The sequence below is a fragment of the Pelodiscus sinensis genome, chromosome 7 (genome assembly GCF_049634645.1).
Source record: "Pelodiscus sinensis isolate JC-2024 chromosome 7, ASM4963464v1, whole genome shotgun sequence".
In the NCBI taxonomy this organism is placed as follows: domain Eukaryota; kingdom Metazoa; phylum Chordata; order Testudines; family Trionychidae; genus Pelodiscus; species Pelodiscus sinensis.
This window is the reverse complement of record NC_134717.1, coordinates 65612796-65640221: the sequence shown is the minus strand read 5'-3', so window position 1 is coordinate 65640221 and position 27426 is coordinate 65612796. Positions and strand designations below refer to the sequence as shown.

Below are 27426 nucleotides of genomic sequence, written 5' to 3'. Positions count from 1 at the left end.
CTGTCCCCGGCGGCCAGCGCACGTCTGCAGTGCTGCACAATGGATGGAAACCATGGCGGGCAGCAGCAGCAGAAACCTGACGCCTTTTCAGCAGCCGCTTACCCAGGCCTTCCCAGGGAGGCGGAGGTGAGGGTCACGGCTACAGCTGCAGTTGTGGCTGCCCTGTTGCACCTGTGGAGGGATAGATTTGGGCAGCTTTGAAATCCTGGGGCAACCTTCTCAGTGGAAAGTGACACGGTCTGGCAAAGCTCTGCCAGGACCCCGTGTCTCAGCCACACCCGCTGCCTTTCCATTTGCCATTTCCAGACGCGTAGCTGGAAGTCTGGCCCCAGCTACGGACAGCTTCCTAATTTGGCATTTATGTGGCTGCCGAATCCCAGGCATGGCGCTGAAGGGTTCCAGTCCCGACACCCAGCCCTGCAGGCTGCTAAACCACAACGCGCCTGTCATGATCCTGAGGGTTAGCCAGCATCCTGGGGACTAAGGGGTTAACTATGTCCCTTACCTAAACCAGGTGACAGGCAGCCAATAGAAATGTAGGTAGGAAATTCCACTGGCACAAAGGAATTTTGGAGGTTTTTCCTTCCTTTGTTTGGGTAGTTTCTCTCCAGCTATTGCAGGGGACACGATGTCTCCCTCTAAGAAAGCACTCTTCACAGTCTGTAAGTAGGGTAAAGTTTAGATAAATCCGTTCGGTTTTATTGTTGGGGAAATGGGATCTGGTCTGTGCATTTCAAAATGGGTTTTGCTCTCCTTTGTAACTACGGGTACGTCTAAACTACAGGGTTTTGTCGACAGAAGTTTTGTCGACAGATACTGTCGACAAAGCTTCTGTCGACAAAGAGCGTCTAGACGACAGCCAGTTCTGTCCACAAAGCAAGCCGCATTGTCGACATAACAGTGTGGACGCAAAGAACAGTGCAGATGCAATAATGCCTTCTATCGACAGAACTCTGTCAACAAAAGGCGTTATTCCTCGTAGAATGAGGTTTACATACGTGGACAAAACTGCTGAGTTTTGTCGACGTTATGTCGACATAACTCAAAGGCAGTGTGGACACAGGTATAGTTTTGTAGACAAAAGTCCACTTTTGTCGACAAAACCCTGTAGTCTAGACACACCCTAAGTGTCCCAGGGTAAATCTCCCCTCCATGAGGATATTATTTTGTTACTGTTCCATCTGGTCAGCGTGCTTGCTACAGGAATATTGTGGTGATAATACAAGTTCTTTCTCTTTTCTTTTGATTAACCTGGTAGTGGTTAATTTTTGTGTCCTGGTTTGTACTTCAGGGGTGGGATTTCCCAAGTGGTCTCTTCCTGGTTGATTTATTAATATTTTGCTGGTGGCAGCAGGAATTTTATCCCCAAAATCTAGGTTGTTAAGATCTTGGGGGGAAAGTTTATACCAAAGCCTGGAAGATAAGGTTTTGGGGCACTTCTGCTGGCCCTCACTCATTTATCGTGCCAGAGTGGGGAAGGAGCCATGACAGCGCTTTATTGCAGCAAAGCTGAGGCTGTTCGGAAGTTTCTGAAGCTTTTGTCCTTTCACAACTTCCCAGGCACAACTCCTGGCCAGTGCCCCAGGGCGGAACGGATCTTCACAACCCTACTCGGCCCACGGGCCAGCTGGGGAGTGCACAGCTGACCTGAAGGGCCAGACGCCACCAGTTGACGTTACAGCCATTCAGTGCTGCTGAAAGACCCGTTCTCTAACTTGTGGCGTGTCAGATTTGCTCCACTCTCAGCCGGGAGCGCCGCAGCTTGTGTTCCTACACTGCAGCATCCGTTGGTGGCGTTTCTTATAGAACGAGAGTGGCGGGTTGTGATGAAGAGACCCACTCTTTGTAACAGGATACAACAATGGGTCTCAGCTTACACCGGCCTTTGCTAAAACACAATCCAGACAAACGCAGTACGGCCAGTGGCAAAGAGGGTTTATTTCCATGTCTCTAAACAGCAGCACCGACCCTTATACCGATCTCTACAGGAGGGGTCTGCCTGCTGTAGTCCTAGTACCTCCCCCTGCACCTGTCCGGACAATCACCGAGTCTTTCACAATGGGAAGCACCAGAAGGCAGGTACAGCACCGGAGAGCGGGCCCAACATCCAAGAGAGAGGTACCTCTGCACACAGAGGAGGAGCGGTCCAGATATCGCGGCGTGCAACATGGCACAAGGACGCCCGCAGCACACGCGGCTTCCTGTGGGCTGCTGCCAAGAGCACCACGCAGGGCATGGCCACGGGATTCCCTGACCTGCTGGACAGTTTCCAAGGCGCGCGGCGGCAGGGGTCCGTGCCGGTGAGCAGCTGGACTCTGCATGGTGCTCGCGCAGGCTCCGCCGCGCGTCAGAGCGCGTCTCCCTGCTCCTCTTTCAGTCGCTTGCAGAGGTGCTCGCTGATGGCTGCCAAGGGATTGGCTTTGTACAGGGGGTTTGCAATGACCTGGTGAAACCTGGCCACTTCCTCCTGGCTGGGAGAGGCAAGAAAATCCGGAATGAGGCTGCGCAGGCGGTACGCCGATCCCGGGGCCGGCCGCCCAGCCCCGCTCCCCCACTGGCCAACCCCACTCGCCCGCCGGCCAGCCCCGCTCCCCCACCGGCACAGGGTCGGTACCAATCTGTCGGTCACACCAGGGCAGGGTGTGTGCCAAACCCACCTGCCCCAGGGACATGTCTGCGTAACGTGAGGGCCCATCCATCCCAGGACACGCGCTGGGGCGCACCCTGGTGGGTGAGGAACACCCACATCGCACTCAGAACGCAACAGCAGCTTTGCCATAAATGCACCACGCTGCACTGGGAGACCTGCAAACCACGCCCCAAGTAAGCCCCCGTCCCAGTCGGGAGCAGACACATGGTGGCCATGGGGAGCACATGCGTGGGCACCCCCCCCAGCCAGCTGTTTTGCACATTCGTTAGTAGCTGGGAACTTACAGCAGCTTGCGCTTCTGGGCTGGCTTCATTTGGTTGAAGTCCGTGGGTTCTGCCTTCACTCTCCCGTGGCTAGAGAGAGGAAAAGACGAGAACAGTCGGATGGAAGGAAACTTTCTGCCAAAAGCAGCTGTCGGCGACAGGGCTCTGGGTGAGATGGGCCGTTGCTCTGATCCCGTCTGGCCGCTCTCGTGCTAGATGGGACCAAGGGATCAGCAATTCTCAAGCTGTTTCCTCTAGGGAGGCAGAGGCCAACCTCACTGCCCCAGGCCACAGAGCCGCTCTGCTGGCTAAGCCCTGCCGGGGGGCGGCGATAAACATTCCGGGTCCCAGCTCGGCAGGCAGAGAGAAAACACTTCCCCCTACCGCCCGGGGAGCTATGCTCGCTGTCTCCGACGGGTAACTAAGCAAGGGGCCAGCGCACAGCAAGGCCTCCCTGAAGCCCCGGAGGGACCTGTCCCCTTCCCTCCCACCCACTCACACGTCTCCCAACACCCTTGGGAGAGCTCCTGGCTGAACGCGAGCGGCAGGCGGGTCAGCGACAAACACGCTGGGTTAGGCAGGGGAGGGCTGGCTGGCCCGGCTGCCTCGGGAAGCTGTCCAGGGAGATGCCCCATGGCCGGGCCTGGGCCACTGGCAGCAGCAGGGATGAAGAGACGTTTTTCGAGTGTGATTGTACACCCGTGGACCCAGGCAGGGAGGGTCCAGAGCAAGGGCTGGGCCTGCTGTGAACACACTTGGCGCTCGGTCCCTAAAGTGTTCGCTCTGCAGCTGGCATCTCTCCTGGACACGCCTTGTGTCCTAGACACCGCGCACCTCGGAGGAGACCCGCCCCTCACGGTGCTCCTGGGCCTTCTCCAGGAGACTCCAGCAGTCCCCAAGGGGCAATTCCTGCAGGCACTGGGGCAGATGTTTGCAGGCAGGCTCCGCTTCTGGCCCACGCGCTAGACTGGAAGGGCCTCGAGCAGTCCCCATGTCCAGCCCCTGCGCTGAGGCAGAACCCAGGAAACTCAGACCCGGCCTGTTCCCCAAACCCTCCCGCGACGGGGATCCCTTCAGTCTCTCCCTGGGAAGCCTGCTCCCGCACTTGCTCCCAGTCCCGGAGGCAGAGTGAGCCCCTCCGCGCTCATCCACTGAAAGCAGGAGAAGGGTGAAATGAGTCGGCCCCGCACTCCTCCTCGCAGCCTGGCTGGATGGGAGCTCATCAAGCCTCCGCTCCCGAGACCCAACAGCCCAGGCTTTTCGCCTCTTCTCCTCGGGCAGGGTTTCCACCCCGCTGGCTCTCTCCCCCGGACTCCCCAGATCCCCGCCGCGGCTCCCTAGGGCGGGGCACAGCGGGACTAGGGCCGCCCGCGCCCGGCACACAACCGCCCCGCAGAGGGTTTGCCGGCTGCCGTGTACTTGTTCCCTCGGGCAGCACGGGGCTGGGCCGCCTCTCGGCTCGCTCTGGCTCTGAACAGCAGCCTCCTTTCATCGCACCGTGCTGCCTTCATGCATTAGCAATGAGAATAAAAGCCTCCCTGCGATGCTCTTACCCGGCAGGGGATCAAATTCCTGGAGCAGCTCATCTTTTATTAACCAAGCTGACAAATCACGGGGCATTTCCCTTCATCCGTGCAGCCCTCTGGAGCCCGGCCAAGCCTCCTCTGATGCTTCCCAACCCCCCGCCCAGCCACACTCCCCCTTGCCTGCTGGAGCAGGGGCTCTTCCCACAGGGTAGCCAGTGCTGCCACTCCTCCATGCCACTGACCCTGCCCGGGGAGCACGTCAGTCAGCTGGAATGCCCCCCGGACCAATCCGAGCCCTCTGCCGGCTGCACCGGCTGCCCCTTCCCAAGTGGGCTGCTCTGCGCCGCTGCCTCACCTCCCGGGCTGCCGGGCCAACGGCCAGACGAGGGCCGAGGGCATAAGGACAGGGAGGCCGGGAGGTGCGGTCTCCCCCTGCCGGTGGGGCTGCCCTGGGAGCAGAAGGCTCTACCCCACCAGCCACAGGAGGCTTGCGCTCGGGAGGTCAGCATTCCCCGTTTACCGAAGAGTCGGGTGTCTCATGGGCTAGGATGCCAAGGGAACAGCCCTGTCTGTGGGATCCTCATGCACAAACACCGCCCCCAAATGGCCTGGCCCAGGCACACAGCTTCCCCCAAGTCCCCAGAGGGGGGTCCCACTCAATGTTCCCTCGAATTCTTTCCATCCGTGTGCTGAATAAATGTTGTTCTGTGCATCGAGGCACATGCAGACGTGCACCACCAGGGAACACGCAGCCTGCTGGCTGGGAGCTCTGCGGGTGCTCGGCTAACCTGCTGGGTGGCATTTCAACCTCTCCTGGGTGGCCATGCTGCTCTGCTAATAGGGAACACACCCAGCTTTGGGGCACAATACTACAGTATCTCCATACGAGACAGGTAAACAAGCCTCCACCACTAATTCCGGCTCATGATTCAACCAGCCCAAACTCGAACCCTTGGAAAAGTCTGAAACAACACTGTGCCCTTTTGCACTGGGACTGGAGCCAAAAATGCAAAGCGTGAGAAAAGCCATTCACAGAACTGCGGACCAGGGGTTTGCCTTCCGGGGCCTGGTTGTCAAAGGCACGTCTACAAGTGAGGGGCCTACTTGAGCCCTGAGCCTCTGAAACTCTCCCCTTCAGAGGGGAGTCTGCGTAGAAGGGGAGCAAGCCAGTTCAGCATTCTCTCCCGCCTGGCTCTGGAACAACAGGAGAGGCTGTGCTCACGGTGTCTCCAGCCAGCTGTGCGCCAAGACATTCCAGTGCTTTGCCAAGCTGCCTTGGAGCCTGGCCTGGTCATGGTAAACCCACCTCCCGGCTGCCAATGGGGACGTGTTTATGCAGAGCGTGAACGCTCCTGTGACCTCAGGGAGCCAGGCCGCACACTGGCCAAAGGTCGCAGCAGGCAAAGGGAGACAGGCCCGCTGGTGCAGAGAAGTGCCGGGGATAGTTCCGCAAGTGAAGGCTGGAAATACAGAGAAAGCTGAGGAGCCAGCTGCAAGGTGACACGTTAGCCACAGCCGGTCAGAGCAAGAGGACCGTGCACGACCCCTCCCCTTGTCCATCCCTGCGCAGCTCAGCCATACGCAACACCCTTTCGGCCAGGAACGCCGGCCCCAATCCATCGGGCACGTCTGCGACGGGACCAACCCCAGCTGCACGGCTGGCGTCGCCAGGGGGAACTAGCCGCCTTTCCGGGGGCACCGGGAGGAAATCCATGTTGCCATCCCGTGTGTGGCAGGCCCCTCGGCGCGGCTGGGCTGTGGCACTGGCCATACGCACGGTGCCGGTCCTGCCGAGGGGGTTTGCTTCAGACATGCGCGGCTGTTCAAAGCCCTCTTCTCCCTCCCCCCCCACCAAAACCTGCCTGTCTGCTGCAAACCCTGCTCCACTCCCGTTGCTGGGCCCCAAGGGCCTCCCTCTCCCTCTCCCGCACAGCAAGCAGCACCCTGTGGCCACAGGGCAGCGCTAGGACACCTGGGCCCGCGCCCGAGCAGCAGGCTGGTGCCTGAGCGGCCGCATCTTTCGCCCAGAGCAAACAGCGGGACAGAAGAGGGACCGAGCCAGCCTGCACCAGTGAGCGAGCCAGCCCACCGGACCGGTACCTACGTCTTGGGGTGCTTGCGGGCCTGGCTGGGCGTGCTCAGTTCGGAGAGCTCGGGCAGGGCTTCCAGCAATGGCTGCATGTCTCCCACCACGGGGGTCGCTTTCCGCTTTGCCTCGGCTTTTTGCTTCCGTCTCGCCAGCTTCACACCTTCTATTTCTGATTCCAAAACAAGATCATCAAGAGAGCGTCAGTCTCCAAGCACCTCCCCACAGCAGGCTGTGCCGCGGCGACGGAGGAACACACCGGATCGAGATGGGGAGCCAGAGCACAATTCTCAAGTTTGTGGATGTTCCTAAGCTGGAGGGGTACAAGTGCTTTGGACTGAGCTGGACCGACGGTGGAAATGGCCTGGGGTAAGCAGGATGAAATTCAACAAGGACAAATGCAAAGTGCCCCACTTAGGAAGGAACAATCCATGTCCTACACACAGAATGGGAAGGAGCACGGCAGAAAGGGACCTAGGGGTCAGAGCGGACCACAAAGCTAAATGAGAGTCAACATTGTGACCCTGTTGCAAAAACAGTACAACACACAAAGCATCATTCTGGGATACCTCAGCAGGAGTGTTGTGAGCAAGACATGAGAAGTCATTCTTCTACTCTACTCTGCACTGATTAGGTCTCAGCTGGAATATTGTGTCCAGGTCCGAGCACCGCATTTCAGGAAGGATGTGGACAAATTGGAAAAAGTCCAGAGGAGAGGAACCAATGATGAGAGGTCTGGAAAACACAAGCTACGAGGGAAGACTGAAAGAATTGGGTTTGTTTAGTGTGGAGAAGAGAAGTCTAAGGAGGACATGATTGCCAATTCCAAGCACATAGCAAGTTGTTGCAAAGAGGAGAGCGATCATTTTTTTGCTCATCTAGTGACAAGAAGCAATGGGCTTAAATTGCAGCAAGGACAGGTGAGATCTAGGCTGGATGTTAGGAACAACCTCCAGACAGTCGGGGCGGTGAAGCACCGGAGAGTACCCCCTGCGAGGTTGGCTAATGAGACTGTTGTACTTCCCTCGCAGGCCCAGCGAGGGGGTGACCAGCAAGGCAAGGGTGGGGAACGGCAGACAGAGGAGCCGACGTGCTAGATTCACACGGCCCTTCCAGTGAGACTGGAGAGCAAGGGGAGAGTGCAGATTTGGGCCTAGGGGGGCGTGGCTCTCTACCACCCAACGGACTGCCTTCAGTTCTAGTTGCAGGGGGAAGGGTCTGTTCCGGCGAGTGCTCTGGGCTGGGACTCAGAAGAGCCAGGTTCAATTCATGGCTCCGGGCCTGTCACCAGGGGCTCATCTGCAACCGGAGACTTCTGCTGGGTCTGCTCCCCTGCCCCGGAGTGCGGGTGCCCACAAAAGCTCACGACACCGGCGACGTGTTTTGTTAGTCGCCACGGCCATTTGTTGGAGTTTTGTCAGTGACAGACGAACACGGCTGCCCCGAGACTCTCCTGCCCAGGGCAGCCGAGGGGAGGAGGAAAATGGTAGAGCTGCCACGGCTGGTTACAGTTCGCTGGTTCTCTGTCCCAGCTGGCGCTGGAACCCAAAGAACCAAACCAGGGAGGGTGGGGAAGGGGAAGGGAGAGACGGACTAGCACCCGGTGCACGCTAGCCACTGCACTCCCCCATCCCCCCGGTGCGCGCTAGCCACTGCGCCCCCCCATCCCTCCGGTGCACGCTAGCCACTGCGCCCCCCCATCCCTCCGGTGCACGCTAGCCACTGCGCTCCCCCATCCCCCCGGTGCGCGCTAGCCACTGCGCTCCCCCATCCCCCAGTGCGCGCTAGCCACTGCGCCCCCCCATCCCTCCGGTGCACGCTAGCCACTGCGCTCCCCCATCCCCCCGGTGCGCGCTAGCCACTGCGCTCCCCCATACCCCAGTGCGCGCTAGCCACTGCGCCCCCCCATCCCTCCGGTGCGCACTAGCCACTGCGCTCCCCCATCCCTCCGGTGCGCGCTAGCCACTGCCCATTCCTACAGCTTAGGGACTGGCTAGTCATGCTGATCCCCAGAAGGAGGAGTCACTGACAGTTTTTCTTCCATTGCATTTCCACAGTCATTCAAAGGCTGCAGAACCTGCCCTTCAGCGTCCAGGCAGAGCAGCCTGTGTCTGGCTCAGAGTCAGCGCGTTAGCACAGCAGCAGCTCAGTCATCGCCTGACACCAGCATGTCAGTAACTGTGTGGACCGCCCTTCCCATCGCTTCTCTTGTTCGCTGAGCCAGGGAGGGGCTTGGCTCTCTACCACTGCCCGCCCGGGGAGAGCTGGGCCTTCTGCAATGCACAGATGTTTGAGACACATCTGGATTGTCTGCCAGGGGCCCTGCTTTCTCTTCTGCACCACTTCTGGTTTTGGTCGGGCTTTCTGGAGCTGGGCTACTCCCAGTGCTACCGCCCATGGCGTGCCTGATGCCTCAGAGCAAACACCCTGAATTCTTCTTCTATGAAGTCTCCAGTGAAGGGGCCCTGCAGGTTTCATTCCCCTCCTAGACATGCTGCTAGTGGCCAAAGCTTGCGTCAGTTGTTCCCTGGTCTCTCGCTGATGATTAATTTCTGCTTGAAATGGAATTATATGCTGAGAATTTTGCATTGCGCTATTGGGCTGAACTTCACTTCACGGGGTCCGGAGCCTGGCCGCCAAAAAAGGCAGGGAGGAAGGCTGCCCAAGAAAACAAGAGACAGCTGAAGAAAAATATCTCATTCCAAGACTACAAAAAAACCAACAAAAAAGAACAAGGAGCAAATTGCTGCCCACAACTTTTAAGGGTGTTCTCAGAGGTTTATCCAGAGTGCTTTGTAGGGAAAATATAATAAACCGGGTTGGAGATTATTATACGACTTGAATCAACTACTCAAGTGAAACCAAGAGCCATTTACTGCACGTTGCCTATACTGCCCTTGCATGGAAGTGACTGCTGAGCTATTACCAACCAAAACATGCAAGGGGGGGGAAGTGCCACGTTGCTTGTTTTCTTGCATTTTCCATGGGGCCGTGATTAGAGACTCATCAACAGATCCAATGCTTATTTACGCTGTGACTGAATGCAGCTCTGCCCTTCGACAGGGATTCAGGAAAGCACTCACACAGGTACTTGGTCAATCACATTGTAAGTCAATGGGACGGAAGCAGACACTCCAAGTTAAGCAAGTGCTTACCTGCGACCCTGAACCAAGCCCCAGTTAGTGCCGGGGCTAGAAGAGCCAGTGTCTCTGAGCTTCAGGGCCCTGGCTATGCTCAGGAGAGGTGGCTGTGCCTTCACACAGCTAAGCAAGTGACTCATGCAAAGAGGGACCTGCAGGCAGTGGGATGGAGCTGAGGAACTGCCGTCTCTGGGACACAGAAAGGAGAGACGCAGCCAGGGAGGAGCTGAAAAGTTCCTGTGAGACGCTGGGCGGAGCCTCACAACATGCTTGAGGCAGGAGATGACCAGTGCCGAGTACGAGGCAAGAGGCCCTTCTGGTGTCCTGCTTACAACACACCTGTTAAGCAAGGCCAGCGTGATGCTGACTCCTGCTCAGTTCGCGGTCCGCTATGACCCCAGGTCCCCTTCTGCCGTGCTCCTCCCTAGACAGTCCCAGGGCAAAACTCAGCCTCTTGGAGTCCCACATGCACCAGGCAGGACCCTAACACGGCTTCTCAGAGTCAGGACGGGGAGGGACTGGCTGGCAAGTCCCTCCAGCCAGCCGGGACCCGCTTACGAGGCTGGAGGGGGCTCCCCACCTGGGCTCCTGATGGAACTCCAGGCTCCGGCTGTCGGGCTTTCCCCAGGCCACACAGCACCTCCCAGGGTCTGCTGCCTCTCCCTTGGCGAGCGTCCCTGTCCAGCCCCAGGGACCGTTCTCAGGCTCCTGGGCCCGGCCACGGCGCCGCACATGGACGCTGCAGAGGACGAAGCGCAAGGCAGGGCGAGAACTGGCCTCTGGCGAGGCAGCCGCCCCGGACGCATCACCGTCTCCAGCAACACTCACTCTGCAGCCACCTGTCTTTCCGCAGCTTCAGTCTCTCTCTCTTGGACAGACGCGGCTTCTCTTCTCCACCTGAAACACAAAAGCACCCGGCAGTGAGCGCGGCGTGGCGTGTCCGCCGGCGGCTCCTCCAGCTCAGCCCTAGCAGGCAGCGGCTGCGCTCACACCCGGGCCAGGCTCGCTGCAGAAACAGGCTAGCGCCACCTCTCTGGGTAATGAAGGAAGCTGGAGAGGCATCTTGTAAAACCATCCTCCACCAACCCCTGGCCACTGGTCTGAACGCAGCTGACTGAAGGAGAGCACATCAGGGAGGGCCCTGTTTTCAAAGAAGCCCAGAGCCGTATTTTCTCATGCTGACCACCCACCACCCAGGCCAGTGTTTCAGAAGGTCTCCGCTCCCCGGCTGCTGCGCTCCCATGACAATCTGGCCCTTTCCAGGGGGTCTGCAGGGAGCAGAACTTGGGTGAAAACCTCGACGCAGTTGTGAGTAAAACCAGCCTTTCACCGGCGGCTTTCAAGGTGTGCAGAGGTGTCAGCAGGAGTTCCCCCCGGGCCCAGGGCAGGCCTGGTTTTACTGCACATCTGCACTCGTCATCTGGCAGAAACAGATGAATGGCGTGTTACTAAATTGGAGGGATGACAAAGACCAATAAGGCCTGAGAAATATGAGCTTCTACCTAGGAAATACAGAATCGGACAGGACTGAGGAAGCCAGAGACAGTGAAAGAAGCCGAGGAACTGACAAAGCAGCAGTGCTGAAAAGATCTTCAGTCTAAGAACAACAAACTACAAATGAGCTTCCGATAAGACACTGCGGCAAGGGAAGCCCATGTAACCCGGGACTAGACACAGAGGCATCCTGAGACGTCACCTACTTAGGCCAGGTCTATACTAGACCTGGAAGGTCGGCGTGAGCTGTGCAACTAACGTACGTAAGGTAGCTGGAGTCGACAGAGCTTAAGCCAAGCTTGGTGCCATCTTCACATGGGAGGCTGACAGGAGCAAATGCTCCTGTCGGCTTCCCTTACTCCTCATGACTGCAAGGAGTACCAGCGCCACCTAGAGGCGCCCTCAGTGTTCAATTTAGCAGGTCTTTACTAGACCTACTAAATCGAACGCCAGAAGATCAATCTCCACCGCGTAAGTACAGACATAGCCTGAGTTTTGCCTTCAGACCCCAGGAAGCCCTCAAAAAAGTTATTCAGAGAAGAGCCACAAACATGATGAACAGGCTGTTAGGACGTGCTGGTAAGGAAAGGCTGCAGGCTCACACTTAACTTGGCTAACTGAGGAAGCACTAAGTGTAAACACTCGAGGAGCATTAATGGGAACGAAGGAGAAGAAAGATCATAGAATCATAGAATAATAGGACTGGAAGGGACCTCAAGAGGTCATCGAGTCCAGCCCCCCGCCCTCAAGGCAGGACCAAGCTCCGTCTACACCATCCCTGACAGATGTCTATCTAACCTGTTCTTAAATATCTCCAGAGAGGGAAATTCCACCACCTCCCTTGGCAATTTATTCCAATATTTGACCACCCTGACGGTTAGGAATTTTTTCCTAATGTCCAATCTAAACCTCCCCTGCTGCACTTTAAGCCCATTACTTCTTGTCCTGTCCTCAGAAACCAAGAGGAACAAATTTTCTCCTTCCTCCTTGTGACACCCTTTTAGATATTTGAAAACCGCTATCATGTCCCCCCTTAATCTTCTTTTTTCCAAACTAAACAAGCCCAGTTCATGAAGCCTGGCTTCATAGGTCATGTTCTCTAAACCTTTAATCATTCTTGTCGCTCTTCTCTGTACCCTTTCCAATTTCTCCACATCTTTCTTGAAATGTGGTGCCCAGAACTGGACACAGTACTCCAGCTGAGGCCTAACTAGTGTAGAGAAGAGCAGCAGAATGACTTCACGAGTTTTGCTTACAACACACCTGCATTCTTTGCATTTAAAAACTGCTGTGTAGACGCGGTTATTTCGAGGAAAAAAACCCTTCTTTCGAAATAACCCTTACTCCTTATAAAATGAGGTTTAAGAGTTATTTCAAAAGAAGGGTTTTTTCTCAAAATAACTGTGCCTATACAGCGTTTTCTATCTCTAAATAGGGTATTTTGAAAAAGCGGCCGGCCGCGATTATGCAAATGAAGCGCGAGAAATTCAAATCCGTGCTTCATTTGCAATTTCACTCGGCTGCATTTGCACTCCTCTCTCGAAAGAGGAATGCAGTGTAGACATTCCTCGCAGAGCCTGGCGAATGTCACTGTAGGGCAAACGAGAGGAAAACCTGAGGACCATCAGCTTCCCACAAAACCAGCTGCCATGTGTGCATCTCCTTACACTGCAGCGTGACACCAACCGATTCCCAGTCCCAGACTGCTCCCCAGAAGTGCCCAGTGCTTTCCTGCTAGACCACATAAGCTCATGGAAAGTCCGTCATTACATTGACAGAAAATGACAGGCACAGACCTGGTTATCACAAAGGCAGTTTCCCCAACACCTCACTTCAAACACACACCGGTTTAGATAAAAAATATAAAACAAGTTTAACTACAGAAAGCTAAACTTCCAATGGTTACAAGGATTGAGTCATACACATTAGAACTGGCTTCACAGAAATAAAAAGGTAAAATGCAAACTAGTACCTAACAACAAGTTAAGTGACCTCAAAGCAAAAAGGGTTCTTTCACCACATGCTCACAACAGTCTGGCTAGATTTCTTTCAGCCAAGATATTTCCCCCAGTTCAATGATGCTCCCTTTGTCTTTCAAGGGTTGTTTATGTTGTGAGTAGAGATGAGGGGATAAAGATAATTCTTATAGCATTTCTCTTCAAGAATCACCTCCAGATGGGGTTCAGGCAACAGCAAGCCCGTGGGATAGGTCCATCCAGTTGTTTCTTTGCCAACAAGTAAATTTACTAGGTGATAGTTCATCTGATTGTTCTGATACCTGGCCAAAGTTATGCCTAGCCTTATCTCTTGGGAACTGGCTTTGGAGTGGTTTCCCTAGACATGGAATTGATCTTCGACAGTAAAATTTTATAAATCTACACACTATGTTACTGTACATGTTTTACCAAGACAATAATGTTCAGCAGATTGTGAGTTTTCTGACAATACCTCTCAAAGCCTACTTTGTACAGAATTTATCACAATCTTGTAGAAAGGATAAAACATCAGGATACATACAGACAGTAACGCAAAAGCATACTGTGTTTATTACCGGGTACACATTCAGTCCTTGAACTTGTATGGACTAAAGTTCAGCATGTAACTAAAGCCTGAATAACTCCACTGGCTTTTTGGGGGCTACCTATGTGCATAAAGCCAAACAAGTGACTATGGCTATATGACTGAGGCTGTCGCCTACTTATGCTCCCACTGACTGATTTTCTAGATAGTTGTGACTGTAGCAACAGGGAAGCAAGAGTGACTCACTAGAACAGGATAGAATGTGAATAATAAAACACATCCCTGCAATTGCTGACCGACTGCTCAGACCTGACACGCACACACTTAACATTCATTGCTGGCTAACAGTGACTGAATGGATCTGTATTTCACTGGCGGGTTTTCCCTTGTCTAGAAGCATATTCATGAGTCCCCTGGAAAACAGCACCTGGCAGGATCTGCTAATGAGAAAGACCACAACAGCCGGCTAGCACGCAGAAGAACCAGGATGCCAATATTTATTTATTTTTGCCCAAATGAAGCAGAGTATTGAAGGAAACGCAAAAGCTGCCTGCTTGGTTCAGCCTCGAACCCCACAGAATTACAGGGCCCCCAACAGGAAATTACTCAGACTGGAGAGAAAATGATCCAGTGGGCAGAGATCAAAGTCGCTCTAAAGTGCTGAGGCTTTTTATCCTGAAATGAAAATGCTCTAATTGGACAGCAAGGCCCAGCAGCTCACTGTGTTAGCACCACGTCGGGTCCCAGAGCTCACCCACCGCTGAGGCAGTGGCAGACAGCAGGGAGAGGCCGACACACTCCTTCAGTGTCACGAGCAGGAGCCGAACCTGCAGGGCCCTGCCTGCAGCTGGACCTTTGAGCCCCCAGGAGCCGGTAATGTCCGCGGGGCTCCCTGCAGGAGAAAATCGCCTGTTCGTGTGAAACTGAAGAAAGGACTGGGAGCCGGGAAGCCCTCCTGTGAGCCATGCGTGCTTTGTGCCAGACATGCACTGGCCTGTGCGGGGCTCTTCCGAGCAGGCGCGTGTTCATATGTCTCACATGTTGGGGAGGTGTTAATACTCCCTGCACATACGCTGCATCCAGGAGTTCACGTCACACAAACAGGGACCAAGCCAGGAACTGCCAGTGTTCAAGGCTGCTCAGGCAGGTCTAGTCCAATCATGAAATTCATCGCACCAATGAGAATGCATTTCCTGTCCATTTCAGGGTATGGGTGGTGTTTTATGCTGTCCAGTGCGGGGCAGAGCCCACGCGAGTCATCTGCATATGGGACAGGACAGGCACGAGGCCGGGCTATTGTCAGCGGGGGCTGTCCTCGTCGGCCTCATGTCGAGGCATCTGTGGGCGATGGAAAGAAGGGGGAACGTTTCCCTAGATTTACTTCACTGAAACGGCTACAGCCCGTCTCCTGCGCACCGTCCCTGCCTCACCCCGAGCGCTGAGTGACAAACAGGACCGGAGCGCGCCGGCGGGACAGTCTGGAATCGCCCTGCCCACGGCACCTCTATGTGATGAGAGAGGACGGACTGGGACGGTCCCCAAAGCTGGTGGATATTCCCGCCCTTTTATCCAGCCAGCCCCAACTAGCTTCTCTAATGCCTGCCCAGTTACCCATAAGCCAGCAACACTGTTCCCTTAGAGCAGGGGTGGGCAATAATTTTTCCCGGGGGCCACTTCAAAAATTTTTGAAGTAGTCCCGGGCCACACCGAAAGGGGTGGGGTCTAAATAGGAAGAGGGGGGGCCTAAATAGGAAGAGGCGGGCTACCCCACCCCCAGACCATGATTGGAAGTGGTGGAGCCCCTTTGCCCCCCCCCCCTTCCCACTAGGCACCCATGCCCTGGAAGAGGCTTGGCACACTCCCCACCTCCAGGACAATCAGGGCCTGGGGGAGCATGGGAAACCGCCTCCCACTTCGAAGTGCCACAGGGCCGGGGCAGGGCGAAGGACGCTTCACGCAGCTCCACCGCCCCCGGACCCTGATTGGCCTGGGGGTGGGCAAGTGCGCGAAGCCTCCTCTGCTCTCCCTCCTCTTCCCCCTGCCCTGTGAGCAGCACCCGGCACTTCCAAGCGCCACGTGCTCCTGGCAGGGTGGGAGGAGGCTCTGTGTGCTCCCTGGCCCCAGGCCCTGACTGGCCCGCGGGCGGGGGAGCAGCAGGGCCTCTGCGGGCTGGATCCGGCCCCCGGAGGCCCTTTTGCCCACCCCGCCTTACAGAGCCCCCCCTTAGGCCTCCACCCAGACACAAGTGAAAAGTGATGGGCCTTGCTGAAAACTCTTGGTCCTAGAAGGCAGTTCTAGCAATCCCAAAGGGTTGGGGACACGACCTGCCGCAAATACACACGTGTGTCCTGTCAGAGCAAGCCTGGCCCGAGAGCTAGCGGCTCAGTAGCCAATTGCCTCGGCAGTCCCCCCGCAGGGCGGCTGACCGTGCACGGCCTGGCCTCAGGGACAGCTCGGCCCCCGTCACGGGGAGCGCAGCGTGTGCATGTGTTCTTCAACGGCTCACATCCAGGACCCAGGAGTCGGGCTTGCTCTAAGCTTCTCGGAGTGTGGACGACTCGCCAGACCTACAGCGGTTCCCTCTCTGACGCCAGAAACCTCCTTCCCGCCACAGGGCGCAGCTGTGCTCGGCGGCTTGCCAAGGACACGTAAGGAGCTAGGCGCTGGGGTCCTGCTTCTCTCCTGTAGGGTTTGGTGTGGGAGCAGGGGAGAGCAGCCCCACCCCTGACTTCCGAGACGTCTGGAGCAGCTCCCCTCTCGCCTGGGCTCCCCCTGCCTCGGGGCCATGTGAAGGGCTGTGCTGCCTCTGGTTTGGGCCTCCAAGGTCCACTCAGCTCGTTTGCAAAACACCAGCACGGTTGCCCTCCCCCCGCTCCCCAACCCGGGGGCTAGACATTTACTCAAGGGAAGGGAAGCGTCTCATCACCTCCATGTCCATAGGCGCCCCGGAGCTCTGAGCGGAGGGTCACAGGGGTCCTGAGCTCAGAGCTGCTGACCCTGGAGCTGTCCGTCGGCCCCGTTAATTTTAGTAGGAGTCACAGACAGGCCACCGCCGGCCCTGAATCTTCTTCTCTGGCTGCAAGGAGCCCGTTCCAGCAGCTGTCACTCGGCGCCGACCGCTCGGACAATCCGAGGGAGGCAACATCACCACTTGGCACCACAGCCCTTGGAGCGTGTCCTGCCCCCGTCCGCACAGCAGCCACACCGGCCCTGCCTCTTGTTCTACACCCTGCAGTGGCGCATGGCCATTTCCATTCCCCTCGCAGGACCTCCGGCCCCCTACTCATTCTCCTGATCGTAACACACTCCAGGCCTGGGCCTGTCCTGCAGCCGGCCCCAACCCCTCTCCCACTGCCAGCTGCACAAGTGGGCTGTGGCCATGAAAGCTCATGACACCACCTACATGTTTTGATAGTGTCCAAGGTGCTGCAGGACTATTGGCTGTTGTTGAAGTTTTTCTGGTTACAGACTGACTCGGCTACCCCTCCGGAGCGCCTACCTTCCAATGAGCCCACTGAGGTCTTGTGTCCTCACCAGATCTTGTGTGGCCCTGGAGGTGGCTCCATTTTCAATAGCTAAGTGAACACTTGGACATGACCCACAGCCTCAGCACTGCCCACTCAACCACAGGAACAGAGCCAGAGATTGCAGCAGCACACGAACCCGCCCACGAGGCAGAACTGCTGCTGGGCCAACGGGAACTGCCACCGAGAAGACAGACAGACCCCTCGGAGTCACGGCATGTGGCTAATGTTGGGAACCTGGGACACTGGCAAGCAAGTCCCCTCCACGTGGCTTTCGCAGGGCACATAACCCCAGCTGGGATGATGTCTGAGAGGGTCATCAGGAGAGGCAGCCAGCATCACCCGAGGCACTAAAGCCAGCCACAAATATGCTAATGGAACATCTGAGGGCTAAGACAAGGAGAAGTCCTGTGGCACCTTAGGGTACATCTACACTGCAACACTATTTTGAAACAATGAGTGCCATTCCGAAATAACTCAGTTCACATCTACACAGCAGGTAGCTATTCCAAAACACTGTCAAGCTGGAGGACTTCTTACTCCGACTCCGGGAACCCTCCTTGTCCGAGGAATCAGGGAAGCCAGAGGAAGAGGGCTCAATTTCGAAATAACGGCTGGGTAGACACTTCCTATGTTGAAATAAAATATGCAATTGACGTAGCTCAAATTGCATAGCTTATTTCGAGTTAAGCCCTGCAGCGTCGACACACTAAGAGACCAACAGATTTATTAGAACACAAGGTTGTGGCTAAAACCCACTTCCTTTAATTGCACTGAACGGATGTTACAGAAGTAGGACTATACGCAGCAGGAAGAAGCTGCTTGTGATAACGAAGCTCATCGAGTTGGGGTGGGAATGTCATTCGCAGTGGTTCAGCTCCACAGCGGGGGAATTACCTTTGTAATGCGTTAGCCAGTTGAGATCCTAAGCTCAACAGTGTTGAATTTGCAAATGCATTCCACTAAATTCAAGAAACGGCCGAGAATTCTCCCCATAACAGCAGCAGTTTTGATGCCTTGTTCTCCAGCAAAATTACTCGAATTAGCATTGGGGTGTTTCACATTCATTGTGTCCCCCGGTTTCCATGTCTCATGTGCCATGACTGTCAATACTAGGTGCCTTCTCTTGCCACTACACAGAGCCTGAATTCTGACAAGCTAACTGGAACTTTTCCATCTCATCCCTCAACAGAAAAAACAATTGATCTACAGGGCAAATTAGGCCTTAGTTGGTCTCCTCATTATATTCTCAGTTACACCCACATAAACCCAGTGGAGACTAGCAGAGCTGCAAAGTGCAACCGAGAGCTCAGTTTTGTTTGCTGCATCTTTATTCCTGGGGATGATACAGGAGGTGGAAAGTTTCCCGCTTGACTGAGATAGCTCCGGGTGAGTCTGCGGAGGTAGGAAGCAGCAACACATTTCTTTGGACTTGGAAAGAGGGCATACAGAAATCCATGAGGCACAAGGAATGTGGAGCCTCGCACAACACGTTTCAAGGCAGCTCTTTCCACAGAATGCCTTGAACCAGCTTCCTTCCAAATACACTCACCAGCATTTTCTGCTTCCCCGGAAAAATCAAGGTGGAAGCAGAGAAACTGCCTGAAAGCACAGGCACACAGCGTGCATTGACAAGAGGCTGTCTTTCCACTGCTGTGAGCTTATGCTCTGACTGTGCCTGTTACTGCTTGCTCCCAACTGCCGGAGAAGTGCGATATCCCCACCACTCGGGTCCCTTCAAAGACAAGCCAGCCCAAGGCATCTTCTCCTGCTGGTTCCACGGTCTGCTTTGGGACTCGGCCACTTGGGTCTGGGAAGGGACGTGGCATGCACCTTGGCCGTCAGAGGGGGATGTTGGACCACAGGCAGCTTCTCGCTGGAACCCAAGTACCCCGACCCCGAATCAGGCTTCCCCGGCGGGAAGAGAGCACCACTCCACGGCGGCATCTCCTCTTGGAAGCGAGACAGGAGCAGCCCACCGGGAACAGCTCCTGCGCTGCTCGGCCAGGCGGATGGCCATGGAGAGAGTGCTGAGGTAAACAAGGGAAGGGGAGCACACTGGGCTGCCTTCAGGAGACACGACCATGAGGAGGGCTGGTGTCTGCCCTGCAGACTGCGCTCGCTAACCAGGGATAGCGCGAATCCCATTCCTCAGTAGCATCCTCTCTTCTCCATTTCGTTTGCCTGGCTTGAGGATTGGGCCAGCTAATAACTTTTCAAACAGAAGAGATCAGCAGTGTCTCTGAGCAGATCGGCGGAATCCTGTTCACAGAAAGAGTGTAATCCTATTAAGCCGCTGCAGCTTCTGCCATTTACATGCATAGAAGGGGAGGGAATCCAGGAATTCAATCAGGTGGAATTGCAAATGCAGAGTTTTAACTCACCCCGGAATGGCGGCAATGCTGACACCAGACACCGCGTGAGAAGCCGACATCACGTCCCCGTGTTCCTCCCGCTCTTCACCGTCACTCCCGTTAGCCCGACGGCTGCTACACGTTATCACCAACCCTCCCTTCGTGCCCTGACTCTCGTGCGGCGCGACCGACGGCCTGGCCCTGCTCCCACGGCAGGTGCCTGGAGCCCACTGGGCTGCGGAGGTGGGGGGCACTGGGCTTCCAGCAGGGAAGTAGCTGCAATGCCCGGGCCCAGGGTACGGGGGTTTTTCCAAGCTAGCCAATCAGGAGTGCCGGAGAGTCACCTGACTTGGCTGGACCTGCCAGAGAGACCCCAGAGCGTGCCGTACGGGCGCCGAGCGAGCGAGAAGTTGCCCTCAGCACCGTGTGGTCAGCGTCTGCTCCCGCCCCTCGACGCCCCTCCCTGCCAAGGCTTCCACCCCGTCCCAGTAACACGGCTGAACCCGTCACCTGGACGTCCCCCGAGCGCAGCTGCTGGCCCCAGCCACCAGCCCGCAGCAAGCAGCCTGTGGCCGCAAACCTCTCCTGGCTGCTGCCCCCTCAGCTGGGACAGCCGCTCCAGAGCCCATGGGAGTCGCCCTCCTTTCTACTCAAGGCAGGCGCAGGAGCCATGGCCCGGCAGCACAGCCATGCCCTTCTGCTCACAGGAAGGCACCGGAGGGCCCCCAGTCTGCCCCAGGACACACAGCAGAACCCCCCAGCCAGCTCCCTGCAGAGCCAGGACACGGCAGGGTGGCGGGAAGCCCCGGCCACCATCAGCACCGGGCACTCCCAGCCGGCAGCAGCCTCACTCAGGCACCTGTGCTCTCCTCTTCCTGCACCCCACTGCCTGAGGCCTTGTGCGGGAGCACTGAGCTGCAGGGACCCGGGGCTGGTAGGCGCCCGTCAGCGAGCACAGCTGCGCACAGGGCAGCCCAGCCGACGTGCACCGCGGGCGTCGCAGCAGGGCGGGCTGGGAAGAGAATGCGGCACTATCGGGCTGGGCGCAACGGGAGCGCACGGTGGTTGAAGTCGCTGGCCTGGCACGAGGTGGGTAAGGAAAAGGAACCGAACCGCAAGCTGCACTGGAGCTAACCTGCTCCCACGACAGCAAGCTCCTGAGGGCAGAGACTGTCCAGCGCGGCTCGGAGAGCACTGAACCGCTGTAGGGTCCGAGTGCAGGCAGGTGCTGCCCCCCAGAGTCCTCACCAAGGGGGACACGCCTTTCCGTGTCCGAACCAACAGCACATGGTGCAAAGCCTCCAAATGCACAGGCCAGAGCAAGGCAAGGGGGCACTGGCGGGGTAGGTCTGGCTGCACCTCTCCTGCAGCGCCACCTCGCTCCTGCCTTTCAGAGCCAGGCTCTCCCATCTGCCCTTGTACCAGGACTGGGAATTAAATGGCAGCCCAAGAGGCAGCTGGACCTCAGAATTCCTCTGACGACACGTCAGAGAAGCTTGGAGAGGGGATCTGGGCGTGTTGGCAGCAGGAGGCTGCCCGCGCATGCAGCCGAGGTGCTAATGAAAAGGAAGGTGTCAGCATCAGCTTAGCCTAATTTAGAGAAATCTAACAGCAAGGGCTCCAAAGGAGGGTCCATCTGCTTTCACTTGGCCACCACAGCCGCCTTAAAAATAAAATCCTCCTCTGCTAGATATTTTAACAGCCAGCTGCACGTGGGAGAAGTCCAATGTCAGGCGAACACTCTGCTGTCAGGGAAGGTAGTAATGGACAAGGCCTTTTAACGAGTTCAGAGATCTGCTGTGCTCACGAACAGCGCCGCACCTATTTATACAGATCTACACACTCCTGCGAATCGCTTGCACAGCTCCTTGCTATTGCTTAGGCCACGTCTACCCTTACCGGGATGGCGATCCATCCTCCGGCATTCTCTCTAGCAGGTCTAGTCAAACAACTTGTCCCGCGGGCGCCCTCGGTCAGCACGGGAACTCCGCGACTAGCGAGACGGGAGCTCAGGCTCAGATCAGAAGGGGATAGAAAAGCAGTGGGGGGGAGATGTACAAGCCTCTGACTGAGGAGATCTCTGTTCCCAGGGTAACAGGGAGAGGCTGGTCTAGAAGCAGCAAAAGCAATCAAGGCAAGTGATTCCATGGGGCTAACTGACCAGGCCTGCAGAGTCAGGCCAGCCGGAGTGGATCAGGGCGCCCGGGAAACCAGCTGAGAGCGTGTCTGCAGTTGGGGGGGGAGGGGACGTGTTTAGCTGAGAGGGTGGAGGAAAGTGCTGCTGGGAGAAGGAGGAAGAGACAAGTGGACACCAGGCCAAGGAGCCGGGGGGGGGGGGGGGGCGGCTGGGGAAGGTGTGGGGCAGTAGCCCAGGGTATGTCTACACTACAGCACTAATTCGAACTAATTTAATTCGAATTAGTTAATTCAAACTAAGCTAATTTGAACTAGTGCATCTAGACCTAAAAACTAGTTCAAATTAGCGTTTTGCTATTTCGAACTAGCATGTCCACACTGAGTGGACCCTGAACCGAGGTTAAGGATGGCCGGAAGCAGTGCCAGCAGGGCATCAGATTAGGACTTAAGAGCGTGGAGCTGCTGTCTCAGGCTAGCCGAGGGCTGTGCTTAAAGGGACCCGACCCCCACTACGGACAGACAGTTTTCAGGGATTCCCCGCTTGCAAAGCAGTCCTGGCTTGGAGTGCCCTGAGTGCCTACACTCGGCACAACACAGCACTCGGCCATCACCCCGACTGCACTTGCCGCAGGCTGCCATCCGGAGGGGGGGGGTCAGTCGGGGGGCTGCAGGAGAGCTTCCACCCCCAGAAGCCCGCAGAGCCACCCCAGTCCTCCCTATCGGGGGCTCGTACCCCATTCCACCCTCACCTCCTTCCACTTACCCCTCCTTAGCCCCCCCTTCCTGATGTACAAAATAAAGGACACGTGTGTTCAAAAATAGAAACTCTCTTTATTGAGCAAAACTGGGGGAGACTGGGAAAAGGAGGTGGGAGAGGGGAAGAGAGAGGGTGGGAGAGGGGAGGGCAACTAAAATGATGAAGGGTTTGGAACAGGTCCCATATGAAGAGAGGCTAAAGAGACTGGGACTTTTCAGCGTAGAAAAGAGGAGACTGAGGGGGGATATGATAGAGGTCTATAAAAGCACAAGTGGTGTGGAGAGGGTGCATAAAGAAAAGTTCTTCATTAGTTCCCATAATAGAAGGACTAGAGGACACCAAATGAAATGAATGGGTAGCAGGCTTCAAACTAATAACAGAAAGGTCTTCTTCATAAAGCAAATAGTAAACCTGTGGAACTCCTTGCCGCAGGAGGCTGTGAAGGCTAGAACTAGAACAGAGATTAAAGAGAAGTTAGATAAATTCATGGAGGCTGGGTCCATGGAGTGGTATTAGCCAGGGGATAGAAATGGTGTCCCTGGCCTCTGTTTTGGAAGGCTGGAGATAGATGGCATGAGACAAATGGCTTGGTCATTGTCTTCGGTCCATCCCCTCTGGGGTAGTTGGTGTTGGCCGCTGTCGGCAGACAGGCTACTGGGCTAGATGGACCTTTGTTCTGACCCAGTACGGCCGTTCTAAGCTCAGGGCTCAGGGTCGGGGGTCTCACTGGACCACCTTGATTTTCATGCTCCTGGGTGGCCAGGCTGGCAGCTATCCTGCCCTAGACGGCCACTTTCCTGTGCCTAGTGCAGAGGTCGTGGACGAGGTCCACGATGTCCGCACTAGACCAGGCGGGTGCCCGCCTCTTGCGGACATGGGCAGGCTCCCGGGAGCCGCCAGCCTGGTCCCGGGAAGAGGCGGAGGGCTGGGTGGCAGCGGGTGGCTGGCTCGAGCCGCGCCAGGTGCAGAGTCTGCTGGCTGGGTGCTGGCAGGTTTGCACCTGGCACGGGCACCGTAACCAGACCGTGCCCCTTTAAGGGCTCCGGGGCCGGGAGGGGGGCAGAAGAGTTTCCCTGGTGCTGCCCAGAGTGGCCACCAGGGCAAGCTGGGAAGGGCTAGACTCCAACTAGTTCGAATTAAGTGGCTACACAGCCTTTAATTCGAACTACTTACTTCGAACTAGGCGTTAGTCCTCGTAGAATGAGGTTTGCCTAGTTCGAATTAAGCGCTCTGCTAGTTCGAATTAAGTTCGAACTAGCGGAGCACTAGTGTAGTGCCTATCAAAGTTAATTCGAACTAACGTCTGTTAGTTCGAATTAACTTTGTAGTGTAGACATACCCCCAGGGGCCTTGGAGCTGTCTCACAGCAGGTGTCAGGGACTCACAAGGCAGCTACTAGGACAGGGCCCTGGGCTGGAACCCAGAGTTGCAGGGGGCCTGGGTTCCCCCCACACCCACCTCCCCATTTCCACACAGGGCAAGACTGTGGGGAGTTCTCCCCTTATAGCACATGCTGGCCACTGAGGAGGAGAGCTCTGAGAACAGCCAGCTAACGCCCTGGCTGCGGTGCCTAGAATTGGGGTGCTGTGAGCCTCTGGAGCGAGCAAATGGGCCTGGAAGCACAGGAGCCAGAGAGTTTCAGCAGGAGCTCTGCCACGCGGCATTTTTCCCACCCACCGCGCTGCAGACGGCGCCACGCTCGGCTCAAGGTACGTTAAGGTTCCTTCGGTGTAACACAGACCCGGCCTCAGACTGTAACGCCGTACTTCACAAGCGGTCTCTCTGACTTCACTAGGACTATTTCCAGCCTACCCCAATCTGCCGCAATGCCAACACACGGACTTATGGCACGAGCAGAGTGCACCAAACAGAGCAGAGCCCAATGCAGAAGGGGAGTGGGCGAGAGATGCATTCAACAATGCCTTGAAAAAGCAGCAGCAGAAACTCTTGGGTGATGGTGGGGGCAGATGGCCCCTGGGAAGTGCCCCAGTGCCTGGCCGCAGAACGTCGCTGCAGGGTGGAGCGCCCACACAGGAAGAAACAAGGGTCAAACGCTCCAGCACACACCGGAGCAGCTGTCATGAGCCGACGGAGGCTGGCGCATCAGCGCTTGGCAATCTGCCTTCCTCTTCTCGCCCCGACCCTTACCGGCTGGTGGGGCTTCCCCCCGGTCTGCAGGGGAACCACAGGACAGCCTCATGCTGCAGAGCACGGCCAGGCATGAAGCGTCTGCCCGACCTATTCGACCGACAAGGGCACCCAGGCAGGAGCGCCTTTCACCAAATGGCTCTGTTCTAGTTTGCAGCATCCACGGAGCGCCACGACACGCAGCTGCTCCCTGGCCCTCCAGTCACGGGCCAGCTCCCCAGTGGTTCAGTGGATAACCGTGACAGCGACCATCATGCTACGGCAGGACGCCCCCCACACGCCATCGGAGGGGAGCAGAGACGCACATTCCCGGCTGCCTGTGCGTGAGAAACCTGCCTTCACACAGCCCGTGTCGAGGGTGCCTTGGCAACAGCACTTGCAGGGCAGTGAGTCACGGCCTTGCTCTCACGACCGAGCTGAGAGAGAGAGCGCGAGCTGCGAGGGACGCCACGGAGCACAGCTCCAAGTGCCCGCGCCCCCACTGGGCCTGCACCCCTGCAGCAGCAGCAGGCCGGCTCTTTATTCGGCCGAGAGCTTCTTCTCTCAACTGCTCGTCCCCTTTTCTACCCGCATCCCTTCTGGGACAGGACCCCTGCACGGACTGCCACGGTGGCGGGACACCCATGGGAGTGCCCAGGGTCAATAAGGGAAGCCCAGGCTTTCCAGGGAAGAGGGCAGGTGAGTGTGGAGAGGTGGGGTGGAGGGGAGTGGGGAAGGAAGGCCATCATGCAGCTCCTCCAGAAGTTCCCCCATTTTAAGAACAGACAACAAAAGCCGCCTCATTTCTCCTGCTGAGGCCAGAAATGCCACCTCCAGCAATTCACACTCCTGGGGGGTTAGTGACGTAAGTGGAAATCATGTCAGTCTTCATGCCAATGCCTCACTGGCTTCATTTCGAAATGTTGCTCCAAACCTCCCATTCAGGACACGAGTCCCTCTCTCCCTCCATTACAGCCATCACCCTTGACTCTTGCAGGAGGAGGAAAAGGGGTCGGGCATCTGGGACCCGCCACGGTTACAGAGAGTCTCTGTAAAAAACGTGCCGGCTGACGTGGGAGCCAGGGCCGTGGGGATCTGGGCAGCCTTTGCTGTTTGCTCATTGTCAAATACGAATTCTTAATTAGCTCAATAGCCAGGAGAGACAAGGCAACGCCCCCTTGTCCAGGCACCTTGCCGCTCCAAACAGCAGCGTGAAACGAGGGGAAAAGTCCCTGAGAAAGGTGTGGCGGTTTGACAGCCTCACTCCACATCTCTAGCGAAGAGCCAGCGTTACAGCTTTTGACAGACTGCCTTGAATTCCCTTCTACGCGACTGCACCCGGCTCCCTCCGAGCGCTTGGAACAGCTCCCGACTTGGGAACACTCCCGACTCCTGCACAATCCCCCGGAGCGACAGGCTCTCCGAGGTGGCCTGAAGCAGGCGAGCTGCTGCCTTCAGAGCCCAGGGAGCGCTTGTTCCCCACACGGTGCCAGCCCCCACGCACACGAACCTTTCACTACCATCATTACTGGGCCCGGGAGAGCCCTGAGGCCGTATGCCAATGGGACGACCTGATAGATTCAGAGAGGACAAGGCCTCCAAAGCACGTCCCGCTGCCCACCGGCGCAGAGGTCCCCTGGCACGGAGCTGCGAGCGGATGCTCTGCTGGGGACAGAGGGAAGGCGGACAGCTGCTGTGAGCTCTGCACTGACGGCTTCGAGCCTCCACTGTCCCCACCATCTCCGCCTCAGCGGCACCCAACTGTGCGCAGGCAAGAGCTCACACAGGCATGGCGACAAGCCGCAGGAGGAGTCCCGGGGCAGAGGAACAGCTCCACGTGGGGCGGGTCTGGAAGGGAGCACTGCAGGCCCCACCATGCACCCCACAAGCAATGGGCTCACATGTCAGGGAGCGATCCAGCAAGGATCTGCCCATGGCACCGTCTGCATGGCTGGCCCGTCGCAGGCAGCTGAAGCTGCCCAAAGCCCTTTGTTAGCACCTCAGCATGCGCAGGAACGAGCGGGGGGAAAGGGGGTCTGGGGTCATTGCAGCCCCTCTCGTCGGCTTCCCACGCCGTTACAGGGGCAGGTGGAGCCAGATTCCCTCCACACTTGCAGGGCTGCCCATCCCCTCACAGTGTGTTTTCCTGTGGCCCCAGGGCAATTCCTCCAGGATGCAGCTGGGGGGCCAGGGCAGACACACACGGAAGCCCCAGCTTTTAGCCACACAGCTGCATCATTACAGCCAGGTCGCTACGTCAGACAGTATAGTCACAGCTCTCTTGCTGACAATGTACTTCCGCCCCCAAGCAAGGGGCGGCAGCTTTGTCGGCAGGAGACAGAGCTGTTCACGCTGACGCTTGTGTCGGCAAAACTCGCCTTTCGCCGCCGCGTCATTGTAACACCTATGAACACCAGAAGTTATGTCATTCAGTTGCCAGAGTAGATGTGGCCTAAGTGATTTGACCAAGGTAGCACAGGGAGGATGTGGCAGAGCAAGGAACTGTACCCAAGTTTCCAGTGTCCGACCTTAGTGCCTGAGCCATTGAACCACCCTTGCTCTCTAGGCAGTGAAGCAGTTCTGAGAGAGAAGACATCCTATGATTGGCTCTGAATCCAAGGCAAAGGGACGTCATCTAGAATACAGGCAAATTCTCCTGTACGGTGGGCAGAATTCTTGGTGGCGAGCATGGTTGCTACTTAGTTCTGGAGCTGAACGAGGCTGGCAAAGCCATTCATGCCCAGTTCAAGGGGATGCCATTTAGCGGCTTATGGAGATGTAAAAGCGACAAGGAGTCCTTCATGCATCTGACGAAGTGGATCTTTGCCCACAAAAGCTGATGCTTCAAT

At 56.7% G+C, this 27426-nt stretch overlaps 1 protein-coding gene across 5 annotated transcripts in view; it reads right to left on the bottom strand.

The window, feature by feature from the left end:
* Positions 1 to 1918: 1918 nt before the first annotated feature.
* SLX9 (SLX9 ribosome biogenesis factor) overlaps positions 1919 to 27426 on the bottom strand; it is a 57614-nt gene continuing 32106 nt past the window's right edge. For 2 of the 5 annotated variants that reach the window (XM_006113339.4, XM_075934159.1), the window contains exons 3-6: positions 10494 to 10562; positions 6544 to 6697; positions 2935 to 3003; positions 1919 to 2471 (exon numbers count right to left, since the gene is read on the bottom strand). In XM_006113339.4, coding sequence (XP_006113401.1) covers positions 2348 to 2471; positions 2935 to 3003; positions 6544 to 6697; positions 10494 to 10562 — 416 coding nt within the window. In that variant the 3' untranslated portion in view covers positions 1919 to 2347. Of the gene's footprint in view, positions 2472 to 2934; positions 3126 to 6543; positions 6698 to 10493; positions 10563 to 27426 lie in introns of all 5 variants that reach the window. The other 3 variants (XR_012905361.1, XR_012905362.1, XM_075934160.1) reach the window with 3 other exon arrangements.